This window comes from Micropterus salmoides, unplaced genomic scaffold (genome assembly GCF_014851395.1).
Source record: "Micropterus salmoides isolate LMB-PRFRI ecotype aquatic unplaced genomic scaffold, ASM1485139v1 Ms_hic_scaffold_19, whole genome shotgun sequence".
Classification (NCBI taxonomy): Eukaryota; Metazoa; Chordata; class Actinopteri; order Centrarchiformes; family Centrarchidae; genus Micropterus; species Micropterus salmoides.
In genome coordinates, this window is record NW_024041039.1 from 16,272,023 (window position 1) to 16,290,966 (window position 18,944).

General features: G+C 39.8%; 3 protein-coding genes across 5 annotated transcripts; 2 read left to right on the top strand and 1 right to left on the bottom strand.

The window, feature by feature from the left end:
* Positions 1-189: 189 nt before the first annotated feature.
* Positions 190-3,710, top strand: LOC119909868 (cannabinoid receptor type 1B-like). Its single transcript, XM_038728118.1, has 2 exons — positions 190-485; positions 1,238-3,710. The coding sequence occupies exon 2, from the start codon at positions 1,315-1,317 to the stop codon at positions 2,737-2,739; it is 1,425 nt and encodes a 474-aa protein (XP_038584046.1). The 5' UTR covers positions 190-485; positions 1,238-1,314; the 3' UTR covers positions 2,740-3,710.
* Positions 3,711-4,341: 631 nt separating this feature from the next.
* LOC119910398 (akirin-2-like) lies at positions 4,342-7,196 on the top strand. Of its 2 annotated transcripts, none has more exons than XM_038729005.1 (6): positions 4,342-4,508; positions 4,852-5,034; positions 5,229-5,372; positions 5,488-5,637; positions 6,362-6,433; positions 6,578-7,196. In XM_038729005.1, exons 2-6 carry the CDS (start codon positions 4,857-4,859, stop codon positions 6,586-6,588), a joined length of 555 nt encoding a protein of 184 aa, XP_038584933.1. In that variant the 5' UTR covers positions 4,342-4,508; positions 4,852-4,856; the 3' UTR covers positions 6,589-7,196. The 2 variants fall into 2 exon arrangements, with proteins under 2 accessions (XP_038584933.1, XP_038584932.1); XM_038729004.1 differs by having other exon boundaries at positions 4,343-4,510; positions 4,855-5,034.
* Positions 7,197-7,593: 397 nt separating this feature from the next.
* orc3 (origin recognition complex, subunit 3) lies at positions 7,594-18,716 on the bottom strand. Of its 2 annotated transcripts, none has more exons than XM_038729003.1 (20): positions 18,557-18,716; positions 18,356-18,407; positions 18,155-18,252; positions 17,557-17,695; positions 17,322-17,426; positions 17,005-17,168; positions 16,752-16,891; positions 16,482-16,641; positions 12,824-12,937; positions 12,580-12,713; positions 12,285-12,348; positions 12,068-12,184; positions 11,889-11,968; positions 11,292-11,425; positions 11,012-11,103; positions 10,798-10,895; positions 10,549-10,690; positions 9,566-9,682; positions 9,213-9,292; positions 7,594-7,843 (listed from the first exon to the last, which is right to left on the bottom strand). In XM_038729003.1, the coding sequence occupies exons 1-20, from the start codon at positions 18,578-18,580 to the stop codon at positions 7,738-7,740; spliced, it is 2,160 nt and encodes a 719-aa protein (XP_038584931.1). In that variant the 5' UTR covers positions 18,581-18,716; the 3' UTR covers positions 7,594-7,737. The 2 variants fall into 2 exon arrangements, with proteins under 2 accessions (XP_038584931.1, XP_038584930.1); XM_038729002.1 differs by having other exon boundaries at positions 11,012-11,106.
* Positions 18,717-18,944: the final 228 nt, after the last annotated feature.

Below are 18,944 nucleotides of genomic sequence, written 5' to 3' on the forward strand. Positions count from 1 at the left end.
CTGAACAATGAGGAAGTGAAGCCAGTCTCGCATATAAACATGGATTAAGGCTGGTTCCCATGTCTTGCCCGCCGCAGCTGTTGTTCCTTGTATAAATAGGTGTGGATGATGCTCAGGGATGCACTTCCTCCTGCGCTCGAACACCTCAGATCACGTGACCAGGAGGCGCACAAAACAGGAGCCTTATAACCGCCCGCTCCCGCAAACACGCGCTCCCCACCGGCTGCCTGGCTGCTTTAATGTATTTGACATTGACAGTAGCCTATCTGGGGAGTTAACACCCCACCATTCCCCCGGCAAGTCATCCGAACAACAACACTTCACACGGGCAGTTCTGCAGGGTTTTTTTTGGAGTTGCTGTAACTGTCGGTGAAGAGAGTGAAGAACAACAACAGACTGGTTTACTCTCAGTTTAGCTCAATGATCTTTTTTTTTTTTTTTTGCGTTATGGATCGGGGCAAGATGTTTGTGCTGAGAAGATCAAGGTACATATTTAATAAATATATTTTTATTATTTTTAAAAAATCTTCATTACAGGTTTCTTTTCTATGTTATTTTATTTCGTTAAGTCGTGTTTTTTTATTCTTATGGGTCTTATTGTCCAATGTATCAATGTATTAGCATAGCTTTGATCCAAACTGTTCTTTAGGCACAACATTAAGGCTTTTTAGTCTCTCAAACTAAAACGTCGTGTCATGTTTAATTGTTTGCCAACGCTGTTTGTCCTCCCCAGAAACATATTCCTCCAAAACATCCATGTAAAACTAGCTGTTAATAATTAATATCATCATTACTGGCATCAAAATGTAAATGGATCATTTGACAGACATGTGCTCTCTTTATCTTGTTTCTCCCTTGATGCCCAATTAATCCAATGATTATTGAGAGAGAAAAAACAGCTTAATGCTTAATGACCTCCTTTAATTAATAAGAAAGCCTGGCTGTCCTACATACTTAATGCAATGATTTCCCCTGAGGCTGCACAGGTTTGTCATCAACTGTTCAGTTTCCCACTATTGTCTGGGATGCATCTGCTCTGGAGTCAGCTGGCTGATACACATATTCCCAGTATCTCCCAGCAACAAATTCATTTTCACCAATTTAATCATTAATAAAAATTGATGCGGCTTTATGTATTCAGATATTTTAAGGATTAAATGTAACAAGATGTATTTAATAATTTGTGAACAAATGATTGTATTCTTTATGGAAAAAAATCACATGTTTTTCTTCATAGATGTCCTTTTGCATGGGTCTAATGCTGTTCCACCACACAACTCTCCACTAAGCATCTCTACCTGCCACAAACCAGCCATGAAGTTGGCTTTGCACAGGATAGCAGGCACCACGATGAGCGCGTTAACAACAGGTGTCCAGTATCTTGGCTCCAACGACGCCAGCTACGACGGCCCCTCAGTTGACTCAACTCTAATCAAGAACAGATTTCCCTTTGAGAAGCCTCACTCTGCTTCGGTTAGTAACTCTAGACTCATCCTGGGAAATAAAGAGGTCCTGTACAGCAGCCTCTCTCCCATTTTCCCCACCAATGTATCAGACTTTCTGCTGAGCAATGGCACATCTGTGGAGAGTGGAGGGGCGACTCAGTGTAGGGACAACTTTGCGGACAACATGGAGTGTTTTATGATCCTCACTCCAGGTCAGCAGCTCGCCATCGCCATCTTGGCACTCACCCTGGGTACATTCACGGTGCTGGAGAACCTCATGGTGCTGTGTGTGATTCTACACTCCCAGACGCTTCGATCGCGGCCTTCCTACCACTTCATAGGCAGCCTGGCTGTGGCTGATCTGATAGGCAGCATAATTTTTGTGTACAGCTTCCTGGATTTCCATGTCCTCCACAGGAAGGACAGCCCCAATGTTTTCCTCTTCAAGTTGGCCGGGGTCATCGCCTCCTTCACCGCCTCTGTTGGCAGCCTGTTTCTCACTGCGATCGACCGCTACATTTCCATCCACAGGCCCTTGGCGTACAAACGCATCGTCACAAAGACTAAAGCAGTCATTGCTTTCAGCGTGATGTGGACCTTCTCTATCGCCTTCTCGCTGCTGCCGCTGCTGGGGTGGAATTGCAAGCGTCTCAACTCTGTCTGCTCAGACATTTTCCCTCTAATTGACGAGAAGTACCTGATGTTCTGGATTGGGATGACAAGCATCTTGGTCCTGTTCATCATCTACGCCTACATGTTCATTCTCTGGAAGTCCCACCACCATGCTGTCCGCATGTTGAGCCGCAGCTCCCAGAGGAGTGTGATTGTCTACACTGCAGAGGGGACTAAAGTGCAGACAGTGAGGCCCGAGCAGGCCCGGATGGACCTCCGTCTGGCTAAAACCCTGGTTCTGATTCTGGTTGCCCTAATTATCTGCTGGGGCCCACTTCTGGCCATTATGGTTTATGACCTCTTTGGGAAGGTGAACGACTTCATCTTGACCGTGTTTGCCTTTTGCAGCATGCTCTGCCTGCTCAACTCCACTGTGAACCCTGTGATCTACGCCATGCGGAGCAAGGACCTGCGCAGGGCCTTCCTCCACATCTGCCATATGTGCCGGGGAGCGACGCAGCCTCTGGACAACAGCGCAGAGAGTGACTGGAACAGCCGGAGTGTGAGAGGAACAGCGGGCAGGGCGGTGAAAGATGGAGCCGGCTGTGGAAAGACACGATTAAAAGTAGCCCAGGTTATCATTTCTGGAGTGACAGACACATCTACTGCACAGCCGGTCTAAGAGACAAGCTGCTCTGGTACAACTGTGAAGTAAAGATATTGTAGAATAGCCCCGACCCTCCTAGTGCACTATTGCTGTGAAATGTGCCAAAAAATGAATTAGATACAGAACTGAAAAACAAGTTTTGTTGCTTTAAAGCTGAAAACTGTAATATTTATAAATTAATATACCCAGCTGAATGGTGGAGTGTGATGAGACTCTAAAAACTGTGCATTTTTGTAGAAGAACATGCTCTTTTTGCTCTGTTATTGAGAAATGTTATGTTGGGTTTGCACATGTGTGACTGTAAATAATATATTTGCATTTACAAGAACCAGTTGGCTCAAGGGCAATTTTTCTCCAACTACTGTTAAAAACACTATGCTGTGTCATCTTTACCGTGGTTTCAAGGTGCATAAAGTTACAGATTTCAGCTTTAATGTATGACACTTACATTTGTTCTTTCTGTTTTTTTTTTTTTTTTTACATTACATCAATATTGTGGCAGTAACGCAAGGTGAAACTGTGTCTAGCTTCATGTAGAATGTCAGTTTTGAATGACAGCACACCGCTTGTAAGTAAAATTAGCAGCCCATGAGTAATTTGAAATCAGCCACTGATGATTTTGTAAAATGATGATATTGTGAAATTTGGCATATTAATGTTATTTTACTTTATTTATTGCATATTTTTTAAACATGTACTTTGCAAAGCAAAATGGTGAGTCATACTTTGGAATATGAACGGCTTTTTGATTAAATCAGAACTTTGGTCTGTAGTGATTTGGTAATGTTACATAGCTGTTTATGCTCATGAAACAGTTACAGCATTTTGTGAGATGCTACACTTCTGTATTTTTGTGAGGCACCCATTGTGCCATTGTGTCTCATAACAGTGTGTATGCAAGGACATGAGTTCAATAAATATAAGAAATTTGGTTTTTGTATTTTTATCATAATTTTGTCAACATACCAGGTATAATTTTTTTTCAATAAAACCATGAAATCTCAGCAAACCATCAGCACCTGTGGCTAAATTACTATACACAAGATATTTTATTTCTTTTAAAGGTCAAAAAAAGGTGTTTGAGTGTGTGTGTTTATAGCCGTGAGCCCTAACCTTTTTGGCTTGTGGGCAAAGACCGCTTCTCACAGGCAATAGTCTTAATGTGCACACGAATAATGAGCATTTTTCACAACAAAAAAATGTGAGAAAAGTTAGTAAAAAATACTTTGTAAATAATAGATATTTATGTCTTACTGTTGTGATTTCAGAACTACTGCTTCAGAAAGTGAAGTTATCTGTTAAGGGCTGTGTTTTTGTGTAACACTGCTGCCCTCCTGTGGATATAAAAGAGACGTCATCCATTTTTTGTCTTAATTTTTTCCTTTTTCTCATGGACTGATCATACAATTAAATTGAGTTATAGTTCATCAAGGCTATAATGTAACCAAATAAAATAAAGTAATCGATGTGAATTTAAGATGATGCAGGCTACAATTAGGACAGCATAACAGCGTAAAACGGCGTTTCATTTCTCATCTTTTTTTCAGTTTCACTACATAACCCAGAATTCATTGCACCGTATTTCACGCGTGACATCACAAGCCGGAGAAGCCGACAGCCTCATATCAAAAACAAGCAGCTAAGTTGCGTTAGCTAGCTCCCCTGTCTAACAGCAGACAGTTGGCCCGCAGCCGGCGGATCGTCACTCCAACTTTTGGGAAGCAACTTTTGGAAAGAACACGAGTTGTTTTACTTAGTCAGACAGACCAACCCCCCCCCAAAAAAGGTAAGAAAATATCTTTATTCAAATGTAAACCAGTGCGCACTGTTCTACCATAGTAGCCAAAGCTAACGTTAGCTATGTTTTCTTTTTGATAATTGGCTAGCAAGCATAGCTAACGTTAGCTTGCTAGCAAATATTTAAAGCCTCAGCTGCGCAGTATGCCTAGCATGTCTTCCTCAGCGAATGAAAGAGATTTTAGCTGCAGAAGTCACACCGTAATTAGCAATTCATGTTAAAGAATAGCCATTGTTTGCAGTTATCTAAAATATCTAATGTAACCGCTTCATTATTGTCTTGTTTCGGTATTTTTACTTATTACCCCCCCCCCCCCCCTAAACAAACTCAAGTCATGGCGTGTGGAGCCACCCTGAAGAGGACCATGGATTTCGATCCGCTGATGAGTCCTACCTCCCCTAAAAGACGAAGATGCATCCCCGTACCTCCATCGTCTTCGTCCTCATCCCCTAGGAAGTATCTAAGCATGGAGCCCTCGCCATTTGGGGAGTCGTCGTCAACACTTAGTGCAGGTAATATTACTAAAGTTGGCCTGCTTGGTGACCAGCCAGCGGACTGAGGCATTAGCAACATGTTAAACAACACTTAACAAATCAATATGCTTTATCAAAGAAAAAGTTTAGCTGTGAACTCCCTAACATGACTGCTGCTTTGTCTTCACTAATAGACCTCTTTCTGGCATTTTTTGTTTCTTTTGTCCCACTAGAACAAATCCTTAACAGCATCAAGCAGGAGTACAAACGCATTCAAAAGAGGAAGCATCTAGATGGAGGCTACCAACAGTCAGAGTGCTGCTATTCTCCAGAGTCCCCATCCCAGTCGTCTACTATGAATGTTTCCAGCTTGGCAGGTTGGTTGAGTGACACACTGTCTACTGGAGAGGCTGATCAGAAATCACTGTATGGTCAGGCGATCAGAAATACCCCATATGCCATGATACTTAGGTTTTTGTTTGCTTTATATAGGAACGTCCTCTGGAGGCGTTTCTCCTACCAGAAAAGAACAGCCATTATTCACCCTCAGACAAGTTGGCATGATCTGCGAACGCCTGCTGAAAGAAAGGGAAGACAAGGTGCGGGAGGAATATGAGGAGACCATGACTTCAAAATTGGCAGGTTGGTATACACATTAAGCAAGTATAAACTTTGTTGTGACTCAGAATCGACACAACTGAACCAACAGCTAATCTTAACAGTCAAAAAGTAAGAGTTGAATCCATTAACTGCTTATTTTTTCAACCCCAAAATGATGTTTTATTTTGATTGAGAAATTAATGAATATGGTAAATTTATCATTTAATCTGTAACATTTTAAATTGTGAGAATTTTGTGAGTTATCAGAGCCTGCAGTAATGTCCTAAAATGCCTGACCCAACTGTCAAAAAACAAAAAAAAATATTGGCACTGTATATAATGAACAAAGCAAACACAGCATTACAATTTGAAGGATGTAACAGGCAAATGTTTGGTATTTTTCTTGTTGAATAAATTAAATAATTATCAATATTGTCAAACCGTCTGTCAATCAACTTATTGATTTAGGTTTTTTTTTTGTCCAGCACTAATGTGCATCCATGTCATTCTGTGATAGTTAATGACAACTTGCACTGAGCTGTATTGGATATTACTTCACAAATCCAGATTTAAATATGGGAATAGATGAATATACTACAGTAAATTAGTTATATCTGTGATAAGAGTATGCCCTGTACCATAGTTCAAAGACAATTCTCTGGCAAAATTACAAGACAGAAGACTTAATTCCAAAAATGCACGTTGTCCTTAAGATTTAACAGTAAGTTGTACCACAATAGTAACTCTGGTTTCCTTTAAATTTCAGAACAATATGACACTTTTGTGAAGTTCACACATGATCAGTTAATGCGACGATTCGGGGAGCAACCTGCAAGCTGTGAGTCAATTTTCATTGCATCTTAAATTCTCTTCACATTACCATCTCACTGGCATGTATACGACGTGAGAGAGTCTTGGATCTTGTTTTGAGCTCCGCCTTTTGAAGTTTGAAGTATTTTATTTCATCTCCCTCTTTCTCCAGATGTTTCCTGAGTGTGGCACAGAGATCTTTTGCAAGACAGCCTTCTCCTGCTGCAAGCTATCATGTGATATCTCAAGAAAGGGGGGGGGGGAAGCTCATCATTGTAAGAGATTCAGTTTAGCTAGTTTAAATGAAACTTTTCTTACTGTGCCATATTTCTGTCTTTGGGCAAAGGTTTATATGAAGCTGTTGTCAGTTGTTACCACTCTGTTGTAAGCAACTAGGTGCTTCCTAATGTACATTAATGGACCCTGTCTCTACCAGTGGCCTATGTTCCTCCTGCTGTACGTGTATCTACAGTTATCTCACTTTTGTAATGATTCCCAGCATTCCAGGCTTTGTCACTTGTTTTCTGTTTTGTTACATGTAAATACGATAAAGCAGTGCAGAGTTTTACTTAAGGTTTGCTGGTCAATCTGAAAGGAAGAAACACAGCTGAACAGAGAGACTATGTTTGCAGTTTGTCCTCTGTTCATTGCTTTTTAAATTGAGCATAAAGTGGGATAATTAATTTTTGTTCTCACTACCAGTGTTTTATTTATTTTGACTTGTTTTGCTGGTTATCACTTTCAAACCAATGTTCTTATTGGACAAAACAATAAAACATCTTTTAAGAGACTTTCAAGTGTTTTGATGAACTGATACCCATGACTATAACATTGGCACAAATGAAGTAAATTAAATAAAGAAATCCTGATGATGGTATTTGGACGATTGCCCAAAACCATATGTCAACTGACTCCTGCAAACCTCTGTAATCTTTATGCATTGTATTTTATGAAACGAATCTGACTGTATTGGTTTATGTTCAATTACCTGTATACTATGCATCTGTATTTGAGCTGTGCCTTCAGTATAGCTATTTGCTCAACCTGAGATTCTTATTACTGCAAATAAGACTAACTTAAGTGTTTTTTGGAACATCCAGCACCTGACATGATTGTACAATCTCATCATAGGGGTACAATAGGTGCCTATGTTCTACAGAATACACAGCTATGAATAAACATGCTTGGTATCATGATTACACACCTTTTATTAGATGAGAAAAATACAGTAGAAAATATGAAGTCAAATTTTATAAGCACTTAAATGAAGGGTAACAGCAGCCACAGATGTATGTAAAGAGTGCATATATTGGTTTCTTCCTGACTACTCGGTCAGCAGCCTCCCCATGTGAGTCGAGCCACATGGTCAGTCTTCTGCTTGGTGGCCTTAATGAAGCCTAGAAATTCCAGCTCGGACACAGCTTGGATGAAACGAGCACTGGAGAAGAAACTAAGGAACATCATTACTCAAATGCGGATTATACTCTTTATAAAAGTGAAATTCTTTAAAAACCCCATCTGTCATGAAACTTCACGTTTGTTACATGTCCCTAGAGCACAAACTTGGACAGTTACACTCACCAGCCACTTTATTAGGTACACCTGATTTCTTGTTAACACAAATAGCTAATCAGCCAATCACATAGCAGCAACTTAATGCATTTAGACGTTAAGACAACTTACTGAAGTTCAAACCGAGCATCAGAATGGGGAAGAAAGGGGATTTAAGTGACTTTGAATGTGGCATGGTTGTTGGTGCCAGATGGGCTGGTCTGAGTATTTCAGAAACTGCTGATCTACTGGGATTTTCACACACAACTATCTCTAGGGTTTACAGAGAATGGTCCGAAAAAGAGTAAATATCCAGTGAGCGGCAGTTGTGTGGGCGACAATGCCTTGTTGATGTCAGAGGAGAATGGGCAGACTGGTTCAAGATGACAGAAAGCAAACAGTAACTCAAATAACCACTGGTTACAACAATACCATCTCTGAACGCACAACACGTCGAACCTTGAAGCAGATGGGCTACAGCAGCAGAAGACCACACCGGGTGGCACTCCTGTCAGCTGAGAACAGGAAACTGAGGCTACAATTCACACAGGCTCACCAAAACTGGACAATGGAAGACTGGAAAATGTTGCCTGGTCTGATGAGTCTCAATTTCAGCTGTGACATTCAGATGGCAGGGTCAGAATTTGACGTAAACATGAAACCATGGATCCATCCTGCCTTGTATCAACGGTTCAGGCTGGCAGCGGTGGTGTGGGGGAGATTTTCTTGGTACACTTTGGGCACCTTAGTACCTGACCATGTCCATCCCTTTATGACCACCATGTACACATCTTCTGATAGCTACTTCCAGCAGGATAATGCAACATGTCACAAAGCTCAACTCATCTCAAACTGGCTTCTTCAACATTACAGTGAGTTCACTGTACTCCAACGGCCTCCACTGTCACCAGATCTCGATCCAATAGAGCACCTTTAGGATGTGGTGGAACGGGAGATCGCATCATGGATGTGCAGCCAGAAAATCTGCAGCAACTGCGTGATTCTATCATGTCGATATGAATCAAGTCTCTGAGGAATGTTTCAAACACCTTGTTGAAAGTATGCCACGAAGGATTAAGGCAGATCTGAAGGCAAAAGGGGTGTCCAACCCGGTCCCAGCAAGGTATGCTTAATAAAGTGTCCGGTGAGTGTATATTAGTCTATTTCCAAAAAATCATCACAACATTTAGCCAGTATTAAAATGGTGGAAGAGCATGATGTTAAAAATATGGGTAGATAAAGTTCCTGAAGGATACTGTTTGTCTTCCTCCACCTTCCCGAAAGTGTCAGATTCTGGGTCGTTACCCTCAGCAGCAGAAACCACAGTGGCGTAGGCCTGAAAACACACAGGTTTGTATTCGTGTCAGTATCCAGTCCACTCTGTGCCAATATTTGATTTACAAATCAATAATGTGACATATTGATCCTCTGGATCAATAAAAGCCTTTGCTAAAGGATGAAAAACAAACTTCCAACAATCAAAGTTTGTAGGGCAATATTGAAACGTGCCAATAAAACAGAACACTGTAAAATCATCATCTCTAGTCACTGGATGATGTAGTTTAAGCACATTATTAGCCAAATATCAAATTATTCAGTATATACTCACTTCCAGCCAGTCGTAGAGGTTAATCAGCCTGCCACACTCCAGATGGAGTTTGTACACAATGCAGATATCAGGAGCAGCGTTAGAGACCGCTCCATCCTCAGTCTTTAGACTGTCATTCTACAAAGAAGAGTCATAGGGAAGAGGAAAATTTTTCAATGTGCGTGTCATACATTTTAAAACATTCAAAGGCAATGGCATTGTTTAAAGAGGCAATATTATGCTCATTAACAGGTTTATATGGTTTAATTTTCAAAAAACACCTTTTTTTTTTTTCATACTGCACATTGCTGCAGCTACTCTTTTCACCGTGTGTTGAAGGCTTCGTTTTAGCTATGGAGTGATACATCTGGTCTCTAAATGATCTAGCCAATCAGAAGCAGAGAAGGGCGGGTCAGCGAGAAGCCTGTAAAACAACTTCGGTTCAGCTGTATATGTTGCCGACCAACATAGACTGGAGCAAGAGTTTCAGAGTGGTGAGTTATTATTCTGTAACAAATGCATCTTTCATCCATAAAGTTTTAACTGAGCTCTGTCTCTACATCACAGTAACAACTTTATGTCCATTGAGTGTCTGGAGGGTAGCTAGTGTTTGGAAGGGAGAGGAGGTGTGTGCTGCAGCTCAGTGTTTTTCCACCTGTGTTTTTGAGGGCGTATCGGAGTAGCCGCTTGGCGAGTTATCTGAAGTGTATTTAGCTTTCATCCCTGTGTCCTCACAGGCAGCTGGACTACAAACGAGCTGTTTTCAAGCAGTTCAGTGCTGTGTTTTCTGTGGGAGATGGGAACTGACTTTGGGCTTTTTCACTTTGCAAACCTAGTACATGCACAAAAAAGATACATAACTCAATAAAGAAGAGGGAAAAAGACAAAAAGCATAATACCACCTCTTTAAGCTATATCTAAATCACTTTACATATATACTTCCATTACGTTGAGTTTCTCCTCGTGTTAAGATAGTCGCACACAATGAGATTAGGCAGACGTACCTGAAGATAATAGTAGGGACTGCTGAGTGCAGCCTGAATGGAGGTGCGAGGTGTTGCGTTGAGGTGGCGTCTCACAGTGGCAGAAGAACTGTAGTAGCAAACTTCATACAGTGTCTGCGACTCTGGAGGAGACAGGTGACTCCTGGGTGGGAGAGAAAGAGAGAGGTCAGCCGAAGAAGAGTTTCTACCATATTTAATTGTATATAACACTACACTATCCCAATAGAGCAAAAAAAGGTTATGTCTTACTTCACTAAGCTGTCAATAAACTCAAGAGCTTCATTTCGTAGAGCCTCAAACGGACTCAGTTTCTTGGATCTCCGAGACTCATTCATCTCCAGCAGCGTCTGGAATACATGAGAAGAAGCAGAAAATTTATGAATCAAAGCATTACCGCACATCAGCAAGGTGGAGAATCTCTTCATAGAAAGAAGATACTATTTATCATAAAATCATAAAAAACCTTCTGTAGCTGGAACAGATCTGTTTTCTTTTGAAGATTTCTCACTGGAGAGGTGATACAGTCTTCCACACAGGGAGGAGTTTCAGCAGATACTGCTGTTAAGAACAAGACAAGAATTTCAAGGAGTGTTGCGTATGCAGTACATTTCCACTGCCTATTCCACCTGTAGTAATAATTGCTTGACATGAGAGGCTATCCCAGGGTGAATGCAACATGAAGGAAAAATCAGACTACCAAGAATAATGTAATTTGGGTGCTCTACTTCATTTTTACTACTTACTGTCCAGCTGCTCGAATTTGGCAAGCAGGTCTTCCAGCTGAACAAGAGCGTTCTTCATCTTCTTTGACTTGACAGGCCGCATAATCTCGGCACACCTCTGTAGCAAAGCGATCAGCTCATCTTTAGCCAGCATCCTGGAGGGAAACCACAGGAGGTTTACAATTGTTAGAACGGTACAGCAGCAGCCTAAGTGGCTAACTTCAGAATGGGTTGTTGCTGGACTAAAATATCTGGTTTGTTCAGGGGAAGCCCTCATGCTCTTTCACAATAAAAAAAACAAGTGTGGAACAACAGAGGCCCAACACTACTATTTTACTGTATATGAATGGCTATATGGCCACCAGGGGGCTCAATAATCCTCCAAATCTCCCTGAACATGTTGCCATCTGGTGGTAAAATGTGTTAAACGTTGAAAGAACTACCACAATTATGATTGCTACAAATGAGATATGATTATGACAACACGTCAGAACTGGAGGGCCTTAGTGGACAAGCATGAAACTGCCTAGAGTTTTGATTTAGATACTTTAAGACTGATGATGTCGTCCACTGATTGGTCCCCACTTGTTCACATACAGGCTAAGTTTCCAAACCTACTTTAGAAGCTTCATGGCTGACTGGTAATCCTCATTTTCCCATAAGTTCTTCTCCAGACAAATTAAATGGAGCTCTCGGATCTGTAATACACAGATAATTCATACACCAAGCCAAACACTAAAAGAAAACATTTCCAAAATTTATTTTGTTTTTACAATCATAAAGCAGTCATTTCTTGCCTGTTTTCCAAGGGGGTACCGAGGTAAGGATGAGGCCAGCGTGTGGAGACACCTCAGGATGGGATAATAGTTCTTGTGGTATTTCCGAAGGTCCTTTACCAGCTTCTGACACACCCCCTAAAAACAGAGAAAAAACCATAAGCATTAGATTCTGACCCAGTATGTGCACTCATTACTTGCCAATACTTTAGGCGCTTAGATAAAACAAAGAATGTACCTTTAAATGAGTGTCATCAGTCAACAGATTCACTTGTTCCTGAGGTTCCTGCTTCTCTACATAGCTGGGGAAAAACACACAGGTTAGGTTTGATTTCAAAGGCTTAGTTTTACATTTGAAGGCTAAACCAAATCTTTCACCAAGCTACTAAACCACATTACATCACAACAAAAGTTACCTGCGTGTTCACCGCTTGCAGCCAAATTAAATTAGATTTCCACTTTTATATTTTTTCTGCCAACTTTACTTAGAAATGGAGAGAGGAAAACCAAATTGTGTGTGTATGTGTGTGTACCTCTTGAAGGATGGCAGCTGCCTGATCCTCTCCAAGTCGGGGTGACTGAGCTGCATCACATTTAGCAGAGCCTCCTTCTTCTTACAGCACAGTACACTGAGAGGCTGAGAGTGAAAGTGCTCCAGCAGGGCCAGCTGCATCGGGACAAAGCAGAAGGTTTGTGTACCACATGTCGGAATTAGATCAACAGACAAAGAGACAACCGGACACATAATGGATAAAGTATTTGGAAGCTGCTCTGCACCTGAACGCCCTTGATGAAGTTTCTCACTGAGAAATCATGGTAGAGGAAGATGCTGATCAGCACCTGCATCACTTTACCGTTGAGCTTAAAGGGGAACTGAGGCGTCAGGATCAACTGGAAACAGAGGCAAGACAAAAAAATACAATTAACATCCAGGCATTTAATTTAAAAGCATTCTTATCTTCATTTTGTACCTTTGTATGCATGAAAAGACTATACAAAAAGTATGCAGTTTATGCTAAATTGCAATTCAATTTCAAGCAACACTACAAATTACAGTCTTGAAAATAGTATAATAGAGTTGAACCCAAAACCTTGACACACTGAAGAGTATAAGCTTCACAAAGCTAGTAACACTATTGTTATGGATTACATTATTTTGTATAGGTGATCATGTTGTTGTGTCTATTGCCTGTATGTACCTGGGTACCCTGATCAGTCACTCACACGTTTACAGATGACATACTGCAAAACAAAAGCTTCCATGATCAATAATACAAACCAGAATTAAATGTATTGTAATTTATAAAGGCTATATTGTTTAGAATTTTACTGCTTAACACAGTTTTTAAATCTAAATAATGCAGACTAGCTGCAAAGATGTAGATTTTGTGCTTCATGAAGTAAAAATGTAAAAAAAAAAATGCACAAGTTTGGAGTTTGTTTTTAAAAAGGTAGAAAAATCACAGCTCCCAATGTGACAGAGGACAGGTAGAGACAGAGCTGCATTTTCTAACTTCATACCCTAAATATAAAACAACCGTTGCAAACATTTCCCAAATTCCAATTTATATCAGACACACATAAAATCCCCTATTCACTGGGAGAAATGCCCAATTGTCAAATAATTGCTGCAAAATATATCTCCTCATGCCATGAACTTAGGACAATCAGTGAATTTTCAAATTATTATTATTTTGATTGTTTGATATTTTAGTAATTATTCCTTTATTGTATTTTGTTTTAAATTTGTTTTATTTTTTATCTATTAATACACACACACACACACGTTAGTTTCATTTATTTATTTTTAACACACAAACTTATTGTTTTATTTATTTTAATTATATTTTTTTATTTTCTAACACACACACACACACACACACACACACACACGCTTACTTTTTTATTTATTTTAATGTTTTTATGTAATTTTTATTTATATAATTTTTATTATTATTTATTTTTTATTAACACACACAAACACAACTTTTACTGTTTTATTTACTTATTTAATGAAATGTATGAAATTAATTGTTCTTATATTATGTAATCTATTTGTAGCTTTGGCAATATTGTTATACATTCATGCCAATAAAGCTGATTTGAAAAATGAAAAACTGTTTAAAATCTGTATTTGTACCCGCAGCATTTTCATGATTACAAGTTATGGAATACACAATATCCTCATGTGTACCTCAAATATGATGGATTTTTACACTTCATTAGTACAACATTGTCTGGAAGATTGGCAATGAGTCAAATAAGAATAGCTCATATCTGTTCATTAAGAGAAAAACAAATGGGATCTTGAATTTAGCGCTGGACAATAAAATGATATTGATAATTATTGCAATATAACTTTAACAATTTAACAAATGTTCAATAAATGTTTGATTGAATTCATTTGAATCACAAACAAATTAGCACTTAATTTTTCTAACTAAGATATTGATTTTGTTGAGGAAAAGGCACTGAAAAAGGATTTTATTTAATTTTACTCATGCATATTTATTGAAAATCTTTTTTCCACCTCAGATGTGTTCAGTGATCCACTGTTTGGCAAGTGTTTGTCATGTTTTGATCATGAAGAATAGTTTAAAACCACAATTAACCATCTGATCTCAATCTTCTCAAAGAAACAAAAATGAGTCTCTAAAACTGAAAGAAATAATGACCTCTCTCTCTCTCTCTCTCTCTCCCTCCCTCCCTCCCCCCATACATACAGTGCCTTGCGAAAGTATTCGGCCCCCTTGAACTTTGACCTTTTGCCACATTTCAGGCTTCAAACATAAAGATATAAAACTGTAATTTTTTGTGAAGAAACAACAACAAGTGGGACACAATTATGAAGTGGAACGAAATTTATTGGATATTTCAAACTTTTTTAACAAATAAAAAAACTGAAAAATTGGGCGTGCAAAATTATTCAGCCCCCTTAAGTTAATACTTTGTAGCGCCACCTTTTGCTGCGATTACAGCTGTAAGTCGCTTGGGGTACGTCTCTATCAGTTTTGCACATCGAGAGACTGAAATTTTTGCCCATTCCTCCTTGCAAAACAGCTCGAGCTCAGTGAGGTTGGATGGAGAGCGTTTGTGAACAGCAGTTTTCAGTTCTTTCCACAGATTCTGGATTGGATTCAGGTCTGGACTTTGACTTGGCCATTCTAACACCTGGATATGTTTATTTGTGAACCATTCCAGTGTAGATTTTGCTTTATGTTTTGGATCATTGTCTTGTTGGAAGACAAATCTCCGTCCCAGTCTCAGGTCTTTTGCAGACTCCATCAGGTTTTCTTCCAGAATGGTCCTGTATTTTGCTCCATCCATCTTCCCATCAATTTTAACCATCTTCCCTGTCCCTGCTGAAGAAAAGCAGGCCTAAACCATGATGCTGCCACCACCATGTTTGACAGTGGGGATGGTGTGTTCAGGGTGATGAGCTGTGTTGCTTTTACGCAAAACATAACGTTTTGCATTGTTGCCAAAAAGTTCGATTTTAGTTTCATCTGACCAGAGCACCTTCTTCCACATGTTTGGTGTGTCTCCCAGGTGGCTTGTGGCAAACTTTAAACGAGACTTTTTATGGATATCTTTAAGAAATGACTTTCTTCTTGCCACTCTTCCCACCTCAGCTGTAGATCTCTGCAGTTCATCCAGAGTGATCATGGGCCTCTTGGCTGCATCTCTGATCAGTCTTCTCCTTGTATGAGCTGAAAGTTTAGAGGGACGGCCGGGTCTTCGTAGATTTGCAGTGGTCTCATACTCCTTCCATTTCAATATTATCGCTTGCACAGTGCTCCTTGGGATGTTTAAAGCTTGGGAAATCTTTTGTATCCAAATCCGGCTTTAAACTTCTCCACAACAGTATCTCGGACCTGCCTGGTGTGTTCCTTGTTCTTCATGACGCTCTCTGCGCTTTAAACGGACCTCTGAGACTATCACAGAGCAGGTGCATTTATACGGAGACTTGATTTCACACAGGTGGATTCTATTTATCATCATTAGTCATTTAGGTCAACATTGGATCATTCAGAGATCCTCACTGAACTTCTGGAGAGAGTTTGCTGCACTGAAAGTAAAGGGGCTGAATAATTTTGCACGCCCAATTTTTCAGTTTTTTATTTGTTAAAAAGGTTTGAAATATCCAATAAATTTCGTTCCACTTCATAATTGTGCCCCACTTGTTGTTGATTCTTCACAAAAAATTACAGTTTTATATCTTTATGTTTGAAGCCTGAAATGTGGCAAAAGGTCAAAAAGTTCAAGGGGGCCGAATACTTTCGCAAGGCACTGTGTATATATATATATATATATATATATATATATATATATATATATATATATATATACACACACACACACACATACACACACACACACACATTTTTTTGTGGCCATATCGCCCCACCCTACTTGAACTCTACTCTTGTACTACCTTGTCTATGACTGTGGCCAGGTGCTGCGTACAGGACAGAGACTGGAAGAGCTCTATACACAGCAGAGAGGACACCGAGTGGGGCAGCATGTGTTGGATGGTACTGGGTGATGTGGCGATACCAAAGATGAACATCAGCGGCAGACGTTCAATGTACCGGCTGTGGAACACAGAACACGTTCACAGATATACAGTCATTATATTGTAGTTCCGTAAACAGGAGGAGACTGATACGACAATAAAACTGTTAAACTCTGAGTTTCTCATTACCTGCAAATGAGTATGAAGTCTTGAAGAACTCTTGGATTGAAAGCCTCAAAATCTTTGAAAATAATTACAACGGGCGGCTTCTGTAGATCATCTCTGACAGGAGAACTACGCTTTTTTCCAGGAGTACCAGTGTTTGATTTCTGAAATACGATGGGAAAATTGGCTTCAAGTGCTTTCAAGTGATCAAATTACTTTTATTCACCTAATCGCAAATGTAAAATCATGTGCACTAGCTATGCTATGATGGTCCCACCTTTGTTTTTGTAGTGTACCAATCACAGAGTGAACTGAGGCAGCAGTGCACGCTCTTGAGGAGAAGACTACTAGTCTGCTCAGCCTCCTCTTCTTCCTCATCATCCACATTCACAGCAGTGTCCATCAACCTCTCCAAGACCCTCTTCATCAAATGCTTCAATGCTGAAATGATAAAGCAGACATTATAAGAGACCACAAACTGTAATGTGGGTACATGACAAAATACTTAAACCACTACCATTGGTACTCAATACGACACAACTTTTTTCCAAGCCTTCCAAATCAAAAGAGTTGGTGATCCTCTGAGTCTCTTACCTCCACAATCTTTGGCCTGAATAGAGGCCACATGAGGACTGACAGACTGCTGGAGCAGGTCAGACAGACTCTGGAAGGTCATGTCATGGTCCGGGACATTCACACCTATGTGGGATAACAAAGGTAAAAGAAAAGCAGACACAATGTGTGGCTTTAAGAAAAGAATAATGATGAAAATAAAAAGAGTGGTGATGTTTCAATTGGGCTGGTGTTTGGATCAGCAAATGTCAAATACCAAGCACAAGAGCTGCTGTGGGAATCTCACTGGCCCTCATCTGTGATGCCCAGTCACTGTGTTGGCGGGTGGATGAGCACTTCCTTGTGAAGTCCAGCAAGCTGTCCAAGATTTTCCTGTTGAGTTCATCCTGTAAGACCTTACATGCAGAGAAAAAAAAAGTTAAACTTTTTTATTCCCTTTATTGAAAAAAATTCAATTCCATAAAGTGTGTATAGGACCCAGTTTTGGGCTAATATTTAAAAAAAAAAAAAAAAAAACATATTTCTATACATTTTGTTTCAACTGAAATACAAATCAATGTCCTTTAGAGGGTTTTGTTCACAATAATGCACCGTTGAGGTTGGAGAGTTGGGGTGGCTTCTCCCGTTTCTGCCACCATAGATGGTTGTTTTTGTGACTTTGTAAAACACTGCTTTGGCATTATATACTGCTGTTGAGACACCACTAATGGGCTTTGCAAAGCTCCAAAACACTTAATACATCTTTAGTCTAACGCATTATAAGCGTTAGACTAAAGATGTCATGATTACCAAATCATGACATCGGCATATTAAACAAAGATATTTAGGTCCACATGTTCAACATCTGTTCTCACCTCTGTGTCTGTTTTAATTTTGTCCCACAGATCTTGACAGAGTTTGAATCGTATTTCACTGTTCTCGGCACCTTCGCAGCCATCGGTGAAATGATCCTCTGTGGAGAAATGGCCTCAACGTGAGTATAACTCAGGACACCTCAAGAAGTCATCTGACAGCTCACCTGAGCATACTCTCCTATAAACATTACGACAACTCACCCAAACCGAGTGTTTTTTTCTTCTTAGCACTTGGCTTGAAAACAAAGCAGCCCTGAAATATCAACAGTGCCATTTAATTAAAAACATAAACAAAGACACTAAACTGTGTGGCCATGTTTGGTCACGACTATCAATCTACTTTCATGAGGTTTAGTAAGCATAACGTTACACATGCAACATAGCGTCAGAATATTACGTTACCTTTGACACAGATGAAGTAGACATCCCAACTACATGTAAATGTATCGTTCGTTTTATATTTAGGATACTCAGTCAGACTTGCGCTTCTGCTGTTTAAAGGAATAATACCTTTCGTTAAAAATGTAGCTTGTGCTGTGCCTTACTGAAGCGTCTACTTCCCGCCACTGTGACGTTTACGGAAAGGGTTGTGTACAGCTCATAAAAAGTTACGCGGGTATGTAAGTTTTATGTTATGTGGCATGATAAAATGAAATGACTGTCATAACCAAATTAAAAATGCCATATGCGACCTTAAGGTGTTTAACATCAGTTTAGTTTTTACTCTTTCTAGTTTTAATTGCGGTTGTTTTGTTTTTTTAACATTGCTGGTCTTGAACTACCCCAACCC